This window comes from Petaurus breviceps, unplaced genomic scaffold (genome assembly GCF_028583685.1).
Source record: "Petaurus breviceps papuanus isolate PSGF00001 unplaced genomic scaffold, PetGlider_PUasm1.0 76, whole genome shotgun sequence".
NCBI classification, from domain to species: Eukaryota; Metazoa; Chordata; class Mammalia; order Diprotodontia; family Petauridae; genus Petaurus; species Petaurus breviceps.
This window is the reverse complement of record NW_027186473.1, coordinates 1,344,986-1,360,811: the sequence shown is the minus strand read 5'-3', so window position 1 is coordinate 1,360,811 and position 15,826 is coordinate 1,344,986. Positions and strand designations below refer to the sequence as shown.

Genomic DNA, 15,826 nt, shown 5'->3' with positions numbered 1-15,826 from the left:
CTCGTGACTTAATTTCTCGTGCCTTCTTGTGTTCACTGACAGGAAGGAAGCCCTCTACCACTATACTTGAGCCCAGACCTTTACAAGTCTGATACCAGAGCTATAGCTATAGCACACAGAGTATCAATGAGACCAATACAAACAGGAATTTAAAAGTGTTGGGGACCACAAGAATATGATTCTTTTTCCTCTTTTAATGGCAATAATTCAAATCTTTACTTACTCGCAGAGCAGGATGCCATTTTCTAGTCCTGTTCGAAAATCTCTGTCACCAAAACTCCTGCCAGTTACTTGCTGGAAAAGAAAAAGAAAAAGGTATCAACATTTCTCTCTAATCAGGAAATTCAATATTTTTCCTGTAATTCAATAGCCCAGGAAATTATTAGTGACATTCCAGGAATGGAAAAAAATGTATTATGCCTATGTTTTCTCCCCCAGTCATGTGGTCTTGCCTGAATTAATTAAATCTAAATTTAGACAGTTTTTCTTAATACTTTTATTGTCTATCTACTCTTATAAAAACTTAAAATCATAGCTCTAGAGCTGAAAAGGAGCGAAAAGGAGATTTAGTCTAATTTCTACATTTTATACATAAGGAAACTGAGGCCCAAAAGAGTTAAGTGACTTGTTCATTCTTGAACAGGTAACAAAGAGGGAAGAAATAAACACAAATCCCTTTCCTCCAGTTAGAAAGACCTAGTGTGGTTTCTCTTGAGTACTGTCTGATGTGGCTTTCTGCTTTCGTGGATTTGGTTAAATTCAGCCTACAGCATAGTTTGTTTCATTCAAGCCTCATTATATCCAGCTTATTCGTTCGAAAAATATTTACTAAGCACTTACTAGATAACTAGCTAATATTTATATGGAGTTTTAAGGTTTGCAAAGTACTTTTTTACTATTACTGTGATCTTCACAATAACCCTAGAGACAGATATTATTATCACCCTCATTTTGCCCAGGGGGAAACTTGAGTCTGTGGAAGAATTAAGTAACTTGCCCAGGTTCATACAACTAAAGGTCTTGGCTGGGATTAGAACCCAGGTTTTCTTGTTTCTAAGACTAGGGCTCTATCCACTTTGCCATATTGCCTTTCAATATAGAAAGTGGATGGCGCTGGGGGGGGGGGGGGGGGGGGGGAGGGGTGTGTGTGGAAGAATGAATGTGTGAGAGAGAGAGAATGAGAATGAGGTATGTGTGTGTGTGTGTGTGTGTGTGTGTGTGTGTGTGTTTTGAGATGCTGGGATGGAATATAATTAGAATAAACGGAAAATCTAGTTATCAGCTCCTTTGAACAAGTTGTTCATTTTATGTCTTTCTCCTGATGCCCACGCTGGTGATGCGGGGCAAGAAGGCACCACAGTGGCATGCTGCATTAATTAATCTCCACTTTATAGCTACTCAAACTTTTAATTTTTCTGTATCCTAGTCCGGTCCTTAATTTGCCTTGTATCTCCTCATCTAGACTATCAGCACTTTAAGGGCAAGGCCTGTGTTGAATGTCAAGTAAAAATCTCCTTAGCTTTCCAGCAGATGCCGGTTTCTTGTCTTTAATAACAAACAAACAACAAGCCAAAGGGGAGAGTGGTGCCACATATTTTTAGTCTCAAATTAAAACACTTTTGCTACTGGTCAAGAATTGTCTCAAACTCCATTGGTCAGGAAAGATCTCAAGTGCAAGGATCATTTATGAAACCTTTGAAGTAAGAGGTGGCCCCTTGCAGAATAGGGGAAATGCTCTCTCCTGTGCCTGGAGAACATCGTCTGTCTGTCATCACTCTCTTTTAGCAGATTAGTTGGTAGGAAGTTTATCTGTATTCTCAAGGAGAGATCCATCAGTTACATTATTTCTCAGAGTTTTGTCAGTTTAAATGACATGTTTAAGTGACCAGATACTGACATCATTGAAACAAACGAACTTAAACAGACCTTTTGTTTTTCCTTTTTTTAAGATGACTATAGTAAGGAAAACCACAGTGTAACCCAGTCCATAACATAACTTCAAGGCAATGTCTTTTATTATGTGTTTACAATATAACACATTGTATAATATGACTATAAATGTTAATTAATTGGCAACCTTCACTATTATGTCATAGCTGGAAAGGTCAGAACTAGGACCGAGAATTAGTTACCCTAGCCTCAAGGATGATTATGTTATGCAAATTTTAGTAAAGAAATATGCTAATTTACCTTCCAGAATCAACACAAATCAATACTCTCTGAGAAACTATAGTTCAATGATAAATTGAAGATGCAAAAATGGTTTAAAATGAAAATAAATGAGAACAAATTGCCCAATAGAGGTAACAGCTTAATTAAAAGGTTGTACATGAATCAGTTATTCAGAATAGTTATTTGGCTTTGTAGATCACAGGAAAGAGTGTAGGATTGGGAGTGAGAGGATCTGGGTTCAAATTTTGACTCTGAGATGTACTACCTGCATGACCTTGCTTAAATTTCTCTAGGCTTCCCCTCCCTCTCCTAGCCCAAGGCATGGAAGTAAAAGACTTTTAAAAAATATTCACTAACTTACATAATTTTGTTTTGTAATATCTAAGTTTTCCCTTCTTTCCCTCGCTGCCTTTCCCCTTCCCTGATAGCCAGCCTTTAGGAAAACCACTGTGAAAAATGGAGGAAGCTGTTTGAGTTCATAGGAAAATAGATTTACAGACAGATGGCCCAGAGAGGTCATCATTTAGGTCCCTTCATTTGAAAAATGAGGTCCATGGGGGTGACTTACCCCAGCCCACAGGACTAGCTATTAAATGGCTCAGCCAACATTTAAACCTGGGTCCTCTGACTTCCAAGTCTCTACCTCTCCGGCTCTCAATTTTCTCATCTGTTAACTAAGGGTACTAAACTATAATCCAATAATCTCATTATATAATTTTTATTTTCCAGAAGAACATTATACATGGTAAGTTCCTCAGATCACAGATGTACCTACAGAAGGATAGCTAAAGGTTATCTATTCTAAGCCTATCATCCTACAGATTAAGGAGACTAAGGTTTGGAATGACTAAAAGACTCAACCAAGATCCAGTGGCTGAGCCAGAATTTGAACCCAGATCCTCTGGCTTCAAAGCTGGTTCCCTTTACCAGTCTGATCCACACAATCCCATTTAACCCCTATTCGATCAGAATCATAGAATCTGAATGCCCATGCAAGACACCAAGAACACGTCTTTTTTCCCAGCCCACTCTGCTTCAGGAGGATTGGGGATTCCCTTGCCCTATAAGCCCCTGACATTATGAGTAAGAACTCATAGGTTCAAGCCACTGTTATTGGCTTGGGGCTGAAATCTCAGTAGAGCAGAGAATGACAGAGACTGAGGGACCTAGAGATACAGTGAGGAGTAGGAAGGGAGTTAAAAAGGGATGGACAACTTTAGAAACCCTCAGCCTTTCCTGGTCTATCTTTTCTTACAAGTTCTATCTCTTCAACACACGGGTTCTCCTTGGTATTACTACTCCACCTCCAAGTCCGAAAGACCCAAAATCTGCCTAGAAACTTCTATTCCTCATGCAGTTTTGAGAATTGGAAACTCTTTGCCTGTGATATCTGAGGTAGGAAACCCCTTCCTGGCCCTCTACCTCATCAGTTATTTATCAAACACCTACTAAGGTGCCATGTACTAAACTAGGTATAGAGAATGAAACCATGTTTCCTATCAGGAGTTTAGACTTGAAAAAAAGCCTCTGATGTGAGATAACCCAGGGGCAGCCAGCCACTCAGCGAGGAGGAGTGGTCAAAGCCTCTCAATGGGTCACTGATCAGCTTCCTCTTTCCCACCATGGCCTGAAGCCACTTCGGTCCAGGATTTCACTGATGAGCAACTCACGGATGGATCCTTGCATCCTTACCTTAGCAGGCACCAGGATCCACGTATCCTTCTTTTCTAATGCCCTTCTCCAACAAACCCTATTATATTTAAGCCACAATGTTTTCTCATGCTTGAGGTAAAAGGCACCCATAATAAAGTCCTATCTATTTATTAGTATTAATAATTTGTTGTTGCTTAGTCATTTTAGTAATGTCTAACTCTTCATGAGCCCATTTGGGGTTTTCTTGGCAAAGATGCTGTAGAGGTTTGCCATTGCCTTCTCTAGATGATTTTACAAATGAGAAAACTGAGGCAAACAGGATTAAGTGACTGGCCCAGGGTCCCATAGCTACTGTGTCTGAGGCCAGTTTTGAACTCCAGACAACGGACCTGACTTCAGGCCCCACACTCTATCCACTGCACTGCCTAGCTGTCCTTAATATTAATAATAACTGGCATTTATATAGATAGCATTTGGTGGTTTACAAAACAAATGATGTTACCTCATTTGGTCCTCACAACAACCAGAGGAGGTAGGGGATGTTTTTATCCCCATTTCTCAGATAAGAAAACTGATTCTGACTAACCCAGGGTCTCATAGCTACTCAGAAACTGAGTCAGAATGTAAATTCATCTTGTTTCCAAGTCCATCACCAACCATCGTACTGCCTATTTGTCTAAGGAATCACCAGCCACCTTTCAAAATCTTAAAAAAAATAAAATCAAAGTCTCCAAAAACAATTTCAAAGGATTGACACATCAGCTTTGAGGGGTATGCATGGAGGGATGGTGAGAGCAATAACTTTGCATAAGGTGGACAAATCCCACCCCACCCCCCTCCTAACACCAGGTGAGAAGTAGAGATGGCATGTGATGGAGTGTAAGTGAGTTAAGCAACAGCAGGCCTAGTAGGGAAAGAGAGAAGGGCAGGGAAATCCCAAGGAGGAGCAAAGGTGAGAGAAGAAAAGTTGTTCTGACCATAGGACCATCCTACTCACCTGGGCAACTATTTTAACATGACCAATTTATACGATAACATGCATATGTCTGTAGCAGCAACCACACCAGCATACCCAGGTTTGGCTGCTGTATAGGTTCTTAGATTTGCTTTACTAGGAAAGATAGCTGTTTAAGGGGTCAACAATCTTTGTTTAATTACATTCATTAGTTCAGGGGAAAAGTCAGCTCCCTGAACTTCAGATAAAATACAAGCAGAGAAATAAAGACCAACAGACAGGGTTGACTGTTACTGCCTGAATCAACTTTACACTTTACATACATCCCTGGATCGAAAGAGCCTTTACATCTGAGCAGTGGGGGAGCTCTGAACATACAGCCACTCAGAATCTCGACCAGGGAATCACAAGATCCTCCTCAATAAGCAAGCCCCCATAGCAAAATATCAACTCAGAATATATATACACTTCTCATAGCCAGAAGCCATGTAACTCAGTGTCTAATTAGAAATTAGCAAAAGGTGTGAAAGCCTTCCTACAAAGCAAGCCTCCCCTAAGCAATCTTCCCTTAATGAACCAGGAAAATCTCATATGCCATTAACATTACAATGTGTTAAGTCAGAAAATCACAGTACTTGCTCTAACTAGTAGATCCCATGATCCAACAAAATACCACACACTGGAAAAAGTGTTTCAAATGCTAAAAAAAAAGGAAAAAAAGTGAAGGTTTGGGGATAAATTTGTCAAATATACATATTTTATCTCTAAATTGTTAAGAGAATACAAACATTTGGAGGAATATGGTTTCCTCAAAATGTAGTATAAATGTTTAAAATTTAAAAGTCCAAATTGAGATTTCAGAATTTTTATACTGGAAAAGGTTTTATTTAGGTATGCTTCATAAATTTTACAAGAATGACACCAATCAGCATAATTTCGTAGGTAAATTGTAATAGATGTAAAAGTACATATTTTCTTATTTCTTGAAAGTCAAGTTGTGTTGCCCTTTCTTATGTATCACTGGCAAATCAATTCATCATCTCTCTCCAACTCCCTTGATTCCCAAAGATTCTTCTTCCTTCTGTCTCCTTGAGCTCTCAGTACTTCCCTCAACCATTTGTCCCCCACCTTTGTTCACAGCTGTTGACCAACACCATCTGGTATTAGCTGACCCTACAAGCACCTCCTCTTGCTCAATAAATTCTATCAACATCTATCCCATCACCCTTTCCACAAGTCTGGGATGTGTTGGGGAGTCCATCCCCTTTTCTAAAGCAAATCTTTCCATTTGTGATCTGGCCACCCCAGGGATCTTGCTTCTATACAGTGTCTTCCTCTACCACACCTCAAACTCTCTATTTTCTCTGGTTCCTTTCCTTCTGACTTCAAACATTGAACAACTTCCCATTTTTTAAAAAGCAGAGCTTCAAAAAATAATAAAAAGAAAATAAAAAAAGAAAAACAAATAAAAATAAATTTTTAAAAAAGCAAAAAAAAAAAAAAGCTGAGCTTCACTGCTGATTCTATCTCATTCACTTTGCCATCTTGTTCCCCTCCTCCTCACAGCCTCATTCTGCATGTCTTCTCAATCCCCCTGCTCACTTCTGCCTCTTGGGCTGAGGTTTCTCTAAGATAACCATGACATCCTTTTGGCTCTTGTTCTTATCCCTGTCACCTAATTCCTAGTGTCCTTGAACATGGATCAGTTTAGATCTGTCTGGAAGAGATTTTAGTCTTCTCTTCTTCTACTACACTTCATTCAGAAAGTCAAACCACAGCTATACCTTCAACAATCACTACTATACTGATTATTCCCAAAGCTACACCAACAGCCTTTGCATAACACCTGAACTAGAGACCCATATTTCCAGCTGCTTCCAGGAGACTTCCCTTTAGATGTGCCACAATCCCCTCAAAATCATTCACTAAAATGTGTGATTTCCTCTTTTTTCTGTGCAGATCATGGAATTCTATATTGGGAACCCCCCTCATTTTACTGATGATTCAGTGACTTGCTCAGTTCCACAGAGCTAATGAGTAGGATTCAAATCCAGATCTTCCTGACTCCAATCCATCCTGCCTTTTTGATGGTACATGTGATAAAACAGAATTAAAACCATCTAACCCCATTTACCAGCATCAGTCAAACAAAAAGATTCCTGGGCAGGAAAAATATCATTATATCAAGGTCTCTTTGTTTCTGTCACTAAACTCCTCAAAGTATATACCCTTCAGGTGCCTGTTGTTTTTTACCCTTTGTTCCCAAAGAGGACCAATGACATAAGAAGGGTGGTATCTTGAACTGATTTAAGTGAAGTAGGGCTGTGCAAAGTCTTCAGTCTCACTATCTTCTCCAGAGTCATCAGAGTCCAGTGGCAAGCCGTAGGTCAGTATGACTGATTATGGCCCCATATGAAGAGGAAGACCCTGGCCTTTTTAAGCTAAGGTCTTTTCCAGGACCCAGTTTGTCTGTGGCAACACCCATTCAGTGATTAAAGGCCAGGTAAGAATTGAGGCAAAAGATGGTCTATTTTGCCTTCACAAAAGAATTAATCTGGGAGGGGGAGGGCCCTTAGAGTTTCTGTCCAGAGCAACTCCTATTTATACTCATTCTGAGCTAGTTCAAAGGATACAAACAGCTTAATACTAAACTTTTCTTCTATAATTCCAAATTGTTTTACAAAACAGATGAGCCATTTCATAGATCTGCTGGTATGTATTTATACGTGTCTTCTAACAGCCTCACCAACACTGATTAATTCAAGTCTGTATCCCTTGGACATCTTAAACTCAACATGTCCAAAACGAAAGTCATTATCTTTCCCCAAAAAAAGCTCCCCCGTTCCAAACTTCCCTATTACCATCAATCAAGGGCACCACCATATCCCCAGTGCCCCAGGCTAATCCTCAACCCTTCACTATCTCTCGATTTTCATGTTCAACCTGTTGCCAAGGCCTATCAATCTCAATTTTGCAACATCTCTTGAATATCCCCCCTTCTTTCCCTCTGATTTTCCAGTTTTCTCATACCTTACAGCCTCTAAGACATACTTTGGATCCAGTGACAGTGGCCTCCTTGCCTTGCCTTCAACAGACTTTCCATCTCTTGACTGGGCATCTTCTCTGGCTTTTCCCCATGCTTGGAATGCTCTCTCTCCTCATCATTCTTTCCTGGTTTCCCTGGCTTTCTTCAAGTCCCAGCTAAAATCCCACCTTTCAAAGGAAGATTTTCCCAACCCCTCCTAGTTTCAGAGCCTTTGCTTTGTTGATTACTTCTAATTTGTCCTGTCTATAGCATATTTGGATTTAAATGTTTGCAGCTCGTCTCCCCCATTAGACTGGGAGCTCCTTGAGAGCAGAGATTGTCTTTTGCCTTTTTTCTTTTTGTGTCCTCAGCACACAGAACGATGTTTAGCATACAGCACTTAATAAATACTGATTTACTGGCTTACTTTTGGCTGGTTTTCTGGTGAACTACCCATCCCTACTCTCATCTTCCCATTCTCTGTAGTCTCTTTTTGTTCTCTCCATGTCTGCTGCTGGCACTAAAATAATTGCTCCTCATTACGAAGGTAAGAGAGGAAGCAGGCCAACCTCATCAGCAACAGCAGCTCCTTAGGGACATCTTCTTGCTTTTAGCTTGAAGCCCAAAGATCTCATTCAGGAGGTTGCCACTTCCTCCTGACAGTTATATCGATCTACTTGGTCTCCATCTCTCTGATCTACTCCCCTTCAGTACCCTACTCTGATTTCATCTCTACCTCCAGATCTCACAGATGAAGGATCCCACAGATGAACAGCTAGTCATCCCATACTCCCAAATAAACTTCACATTAGCTCCCCTGAGCCTTAAGGTTGAATAACAGAATTACAGCTTACTTTGTACTCAATGGCTGTTTTCCCCAAAGGCTGAATACAAAAACTATTTTTGGTAAATTTGAATTGCATTTTGAATACCTGAGGTATCTGAATAACTGATGTAAAGCTACTAAGGATCTTTCATTTGATATCAGTTAAATAAACAAATCTGGACTTTCTGATATTAGGTTTCTTTAAAAGTTATGCACACCTGGATTTTATTTCATTTATAATTCCAAATGTGATAGAATACTCTGCACATAGTGTTTGAAGAAGACTCTTGCTTAACCCCAAGAAATCTAACCCTAATTCTGAGGTATTATGGCCTTGCTCACACCTACTTCTGATTGAATGATCAATAATGTGTTCTTACCTAACAAAAGGTCATTCATTTTAAGGGGAGTGAGATAATCAATGGAGATCTTGGTACAAAGTATGTTCTTCATAAATGATGCATACATTACAGTCTATCCTGCCAGACACTGCGAAATACTGGGGATACAAAGGCAAAAATAAGTCTTTACACTCGGGAGCTCATAGTCTCGTGAAGGACAACATGCAAACAACTACCTACAAACAAGATAAACTGCAGATAATCCAACACAGGGCACTAGCACAACACAGCACTAACAGGGAAAGGTTTCTGGCAGGAGGTGGGATTTTGGCTGAGATTCAAAGGAAGGGAATGATTGGGAACAGATGGATATCTCTGATGAAAATCGTAAAGCTCTCAGAGAACAGACTCCTTAACCTCCACTGGCTGTGGATCCCAATGTAAAGCCAAGAACCATTTTCCTTGAATCTAAAATCTTTCTTGCCATAAAGCTAGTCTTTGTGAAAGATCTTTTATATTTTGAGAATACTAACTGTCATTATTTTACAGTCTTTTCCTCAAAGGATCAAGAGAAGAAAGAAAAGTATTTTCATTCTAAAGGGTCCTAAGGAGGTAAATAAAAAGCAAAACAAAAGAACTCCATGCCAGTTTATACAGACTGACAGTATTTCTCCTTCATTCAGAATGGCATAAATTCAGTCAATCAATGGGGTACTTCCTTAAGCAATGCTGTTCATCCTCAAGAGGACCAGTGAGAGTATGGGATGATGTCTCGACTTTCCTATGAACTGAACTCAAGTGAGTCAGAACTGAACAAAGTTGTCAGCCGCACTCTCTCTTCCAGCGTCCTGTGGCAAGGCAAAAGTCAGAATGACGGGCGATGGCTCAGGATGCAGTGGATGGCGCTGGTGTCTTCCATGTCTACCCAAGCTCTAAGCCCTCCACAGTAAAGCAAAGGCTCAGCTGGCTTTGTGGCTATTGGAACAAATTGTTCTCATCTGCCCATTCCTTCCAGGGAAGTCTTCCCATGCTTGGGGTAGATCTCTTCCCAAGTTACCAATGGGTTACCCATCAGTTACCCTCAACCTGGTTTAGCCCATCTGCCAAAATTAGTTTATTGGGATGTGGCCACTACTGCACATGCTGCAGCTTCTTGGAGTCACCCACAGGTGGGGGCTGAGTGCCAGGTGGACATCAGAAATTCTCAATTTATCCATTCTAATAGAAGAAAGTCAGGGTAGGGATACTTCAGATCAAAAGATGCAAGTAGCCTTTGGCTTTAAAATAGATGATCTTACTCTGTAGTTTCCTTCCCCCTTGTACTGTTTATTCTCAAGTAATTTTCATGTGTACATCTGTCAGACTGGCACAAGGATCTGGCCCAAAGTTAGGGAATAACTTATTTAGACTTTCAAACTTGTCAAATAAAATCCTCATCAGGATCATCATTATTGTCGATTTTTTAAATCACACAACAAAGAAAATTATAGAATGACTGATGTAAAATTTAAACTTGAAAATTGTTACAGATTATTTTAAAGGGAAGTAAAATGGGGCCTGGAACTCAGGAAGACCCAAGTTCAAATCTTCCTTCAGGCACTTACCAGCTGTGGGACCGTGGGCAAGTCATTTAACTTCTGTACACCCTATTCTACTAGAGAAGGAAATGGCAAACCATTCTAGAATCTTTGCCAAGACAATGTTGAACTGTTATGGTCTATGGGGTAACTAAGAGAAAATAATTCCATGGTTTGCTAAATTATAATCTCCTTGAGAAAAGGAATAAAAAAATCTAATTCCTTTCCCACCACAGCCCTCACAGTGGTTTCACATGCAACTGGTTCTCAATAAAATAAAAGTAATAGGACATGAAAATTCAACTCATTTTGATTTTCCAAAGACACAGGAGGGATTGGCAAATGGAATTCAATTCAACCCACACTTATTGAAGGCTCTGTGCTTGCTAGGTACTTGGGGTATAGTGCTGAAAAACATCTATGGTAGGCCTCTTTAAAGAATTTCTTCTAGTCTACTGGTGAGAAATAATGTGTGCACAATTATAACATAACCTAGAGTGAGGCAGGGACAAAAGAGGGAAGTAGTTAACTCCAGGAGAATCTGAGGTCAAAGAAATTATTTTCAACTGGGGAGGAGAAAAGGCTGGAGGAAGACTTTATGGAGAAGGTAGCTCCTTCCTGAAGAGACTCTTAAGAGGGAGCCTGGGAGATGGAGATAATGAAGGAATTCCAGGTATGAGGAACATTCTGAAGGAGCAAAAGGAAATGGGAAATGGGGTTTGAGAAATCTGTAAACAACTAGCATTTAGACAGCACCTTGAGATTTGCAAAATACTTAACAACAACCAAGAGACTGGGGTGGCCAGGTGGCGTAGTGAATAAGAGTGCCAGACCCAAGATCGGTTCCGGCTTCAGATATTTGGCACCCACACAAAATAACAGGCCGTGTAACCTTGAGCAAGTTACTTAACCCCAATTGCTTAAAAACAATCAAGAGACAACATTATTTTTTTGCAGATGAGGAAATCATGGATGAGAAGGCTTAAGTCAATTCCTCAAGGTCACACCGGTCATTCTGGCTCCAAGTACAACACTCTATGGATTATACTATATAGTTGTTTAATAAACATGTATTATATACCAGGCACTGTGCTAAGAACTGGGAATAGAGGGCGGCTAGGTGGCTCAGTGAGTAGAGCACCGGCCCTGGAGTCAGGAGAACCTGAGTTCAAATCCGGCCTCAGACACTTAAGCACAAAAAACTAGCCGTGTGACCTTGGGCAGGTCACTTAACCCCAACTGCCCTCCAAAAAGCAAAAAAAAAAAAAAAAAAAGAACTAGGAATAGTCTAAATACAGTCCCTACTCTCAGGAAACTCATAGCCTAATGAGGGAGACAACTTGTATATACAAGTTATACGCAGGACAGACTGGTTACGGTTAACAGAAGGAAGGCGTTATTCTCAAGGAGGATCAGGAAAGCTGCCAAAGGTTTCTGAGCAGGAAAGTCACAGACCTGTGCAGACCCATGCTTCAGAAAGCCTGTTTTGGTGGCAGTTTGAAGAATGTATTAGAGAGAGAAGGGATAGAAACGTGGACATCAATGAAAAGGTTATTATAATAGTCCAGGTGAAAGTTGGGGAGGGTCACAGGTATGGAGAGGACAAGCCTAAGAAACGCTGTGAAGGTAGAACCCAAGAAGGCAAACCAGAAAACTAGGGTGAGGTGCCAGCTTTAGGAGAAGATGAGCACTAAAGAGAAGGGAGGTTATCAACAGTACTGAATGCTGCTAAAAGGTCAAGATGATGAGAAAGAAGAGAGATGAGGAAAGTCACAACAGAGAGTCTTAACGTTCTCAGTCAAGCAGGAGGGAAGGTCGTTTGCTGAAGGAGAGGGTGAGAGTAGACCTGGGGCTTGAGGACAACAGCAGAAGGTCTGAAATTGCCAATGTGAGACAGAGTGAGTTGTAGACCAATAAAGCAAATGCCGTACAGCCGTGGTCTCTCACTTGAGATGAGATGATATGCACTTGTAGTGGGCCCAGGACACATACCTTCATGGCCTCCTTCAGCAGTCAGCAATAGCTTGGGAGAAGATGCAGAGAGGACAGATGGTGAAAGAGAGAGGGATGAGAATTAGCAGAATAGGAGAGAGTGGGGAACAATGGAGGATAAGCCTTTTTTAAATGATACAGTCCAAGATTTAGAGCCAGAAGCTGGGAACCTGAGGTCTTGAGGTGATATGTGGCCCTCTAGGTCCTCAAGCATGGCCCTTTGACTGAATCCATGTTTGGTCATGCTTGAGGACCTAGAGGCTCACATGTAGCCTTAGGGCTGCAGGTTCTCCTCCCCTGAGACTGTGAAGCCAGAATGCAAGCAACAGAATGAGGAGAAGAATGGAGTTCTGAAGATCATTGTGACATAGACCAGATTCAGTGATGGGAGAAGCAATGGGAGAGGGGGAAGCAGATCTATAACTAACCCATGGAAAACAGAGATTTGTGGGAGGTTTCTGAGCATAGGAAAACTTCCTCCCCAGGAGCGGGTACTTTTTTGCCCTACAATAATGACTCAAGCCTCTCCTGCCCTATTCACCCATTCCTCACCTTCCATTTTCATGGTTCCTCCTGCAGAGCCCACCTTCAAAGTCTGGATTGCACCCTTCTCCCAGTGTGACTGCACCTGTGGTCAGAGTGTTCTCTGTGCCAGGTCTCCTCCCTCCCACATTTCTATTCCTCGGGGGGGGGGGGGGCAGGGGGGAGGAAGGAGAACAAAACAAAAAAAAAGGAGATTTTGAACAGAGAGTAATCACAGAACTCAAGATCTCAGAGAACAGGGGCGACAGTGAGGTCTAAAGTGTGACCATCCCCATAGGTGGCTATGGCAGAGGGAGAGGTAGGAGAAGTTACATGAAAAGCGGATGTGAACAGAGTCCAGGGTGTTCAAAGATGTTAGCTTCAAATAGATAATAAAGCAAATATTGATGTCACTAAGGATGAAGGCAAAGGTTGAGGAGGAAAGACTGTAAAGGTACTGAGCTCATTGCCCAGGGAGGGAAGAGTGACCCTGAGATCAGAAGATTAAAGAAGCGGCTACTCTCATCCACTGACAGGGACATCAATAAACACTTATATAAGAGGTGGTGTGAACTTCAAAGGGTCTGTTCCTGGAAACCAGGAGCCAGGAGAGCACTGACTCCTTCCTCCTGGTCAATAAGGATGGCATGTAGAGAGACTGGAGCAGTCAGCAAAGAGAATGGGAAGGGATGTGAAATAGGAGGAATAGGTAAAGGAAAATAGGGAAGAGAGGAAGGACCGATCCGAATAAGGAAGAAAATGTAGATGCAAGTAGCAGGAAACGGGTATTAGGGTCACACCAGTCCTAAAGTCTCAACAAGTTCCTTGGGGTGATGGCACCTCTGCCCATCCCTTCTGCAGGTGGAACTCAGTGATTACGGAGAAGAGTGGATAAAAAAAGGTTTCAGTGACTTTGGATTCTTTCGCTTTAGAGTGCATATGTTCCTCTGACCTCACACATTTTAGTAAGCTCTATGATTTCCATGTGATGATTGAATCACGTTTGCCAGCTCAGTATATATCAGTTTGGTTTCTCTCACTTCATCTTTTCTACCTGCTCTCTCCACACAGAGAGGCTCTGCCAACTACCAAAGAATGTGACTGACATTCGTGTGGAAGGGGAAAAGGAAGGAAAAAGGGCAGTCTGCTTCCTAATTTGGAGTAACAATGGCACTGGGGAAAAAGAAGAGACTGATAAATACACAGAGTCCTATAATATCCCCTGCTAACAGAACTCTGAAGAAGCACTAAGTACAATCTGTTGCAATCAGATGGTCTGACTTGATATATTTAAGCAAGAATGAGAAGTGGCCAAAAACTGTTCTCATCCACCTCCTCGGAATACAAAGTGGACAAAGCATTTTCAAATTGACCTTTTAAAAACAGCCATAGGGGGCAGCTAGGTGGAGCAGTGAACAGAGCACCGGCCCTGGAGTCAGGAGGACCTGAGCTCAAATCCGGCCTCAGACACTTAACACAAAAAACTAGCCGTGTGACCTTGGGCAAGTCACTTAACCCCAACTGCCTTCCAAAAAGAAAAGAAAAAAAAACAGCCATAGTTAGAAAATCACTTAGGGTCTAAAAATCACCAAACAACTTTTTAGAAAATAGCTAAGATGCTTAATAAGGAAAAATATTTGTCACAACGATTAGATAAACAATTTTAAAACAAACTATATTTTCACTGTGGGGGGAGGAAAAGGGGCAAACATAAGGCCATAGTATTTTTTCTTCTGTTGTTTCTACCACCAACGCCTAGGGTGTGTTTCCATTTGATTTGGTTCACAAGGGACCTCACAGCATGCAAGTACCACGTTTTTCAGCAAAGGAAAAAGCATTTCAGAAAAATTGGATCTCACTTTAATAATAATATACCTCAGTGAGTTTTCTTAATCAGACCATAGCATGTATTCGTTACCTACTGCTCAGTGATTTTGGTGGAAAAAAAGATTCTTAAAGTTGCTCAGATTAAGTCTGAATGACAGAATCATCAAGTTACGTATGTAAGCAGGAATGCTCCAAAGTTTTCTTAAAGTGATTAGTTTACAGTATTTCAGCTGAGAACTCAGTTCTATGACTGAAGTGAAGAACTTCTTTTTACTTCCTTGGCTTTCCCTCCACTAAAGGGGGCAGCTGAGAATTCCCACTAACTAGTCTAGGAATGGGTTGATGTAGGAATGGCCTACTACAGTGGTTCTCAGAGGGGGAGGGGTTTCCAAGATCCTCCCAAGGTCAAAATTATTTTCATAATATTAATATGTTATTTGTTTATTAAAATGCTCCCTTTTCCAACTACTGTCCATTTTGGACTGGATTTTTCTTCATATATGTCAACCAAAGCAATGTATCATAATAGATTGCATTCAGCAGTCTATGAGAATACAGCTGTCTTCTATTAAACTAGACATTAAAGAGATTTACAAAAATATGCAAAACGATATCACTCTTCTAAATAATTTTTCTTTAGAAAATTCTTCTTTAAAATATTATTAATAATAACATGCAATAGGTTTATTATTGTTATTTTAAATAAATTAATATTTTAAATTATTATAAGTTTTAGCTTTTTTTCAGGGGAGACACGGGTCTTCTATTGAAGTAATAGTAGATGGTCCAGTAGAAGTTCACATAAACACAAGTTCTTTAGGGTCCTCAATAGTTTTTAAAAGTATAAATGGATTCTTCAATAATTTTTTAGTGCAAAGGAGTCCCGAGACCAAAAGGTTTGAGAACTCAATAATTTTTAAAAGTATAAATGAATTC

The 15,826-nt window shown here is 40.6% G+C and overlaps 1 protein-coding gene across 13 annotated transcripts in view; it reads right to left on the bottom strand.

The window, feature by feature from the left end:
* The window catches only part of LIMCH1 (LIM and calponin homology domains 1), a 384,992-nt gene that overhangs the window by 234,607 nt on the left and 134,559 nt on the right, over window positions 1–15,826 (bottom strand). For all 13 annotated transcript variants that reach the window (XM_069105135.1, XM_069105132.1, XM_069105134.1 and 10 more), the window contains exon 2: window positions 224–294. In XM_069105135.1, coding sequence (XP_068961236.1) covers window positions 224–294 — 71 coding nt within the window. The remainder of the gene's footprint in view (window positions 1–223; window positions 295–15,826) is intronic.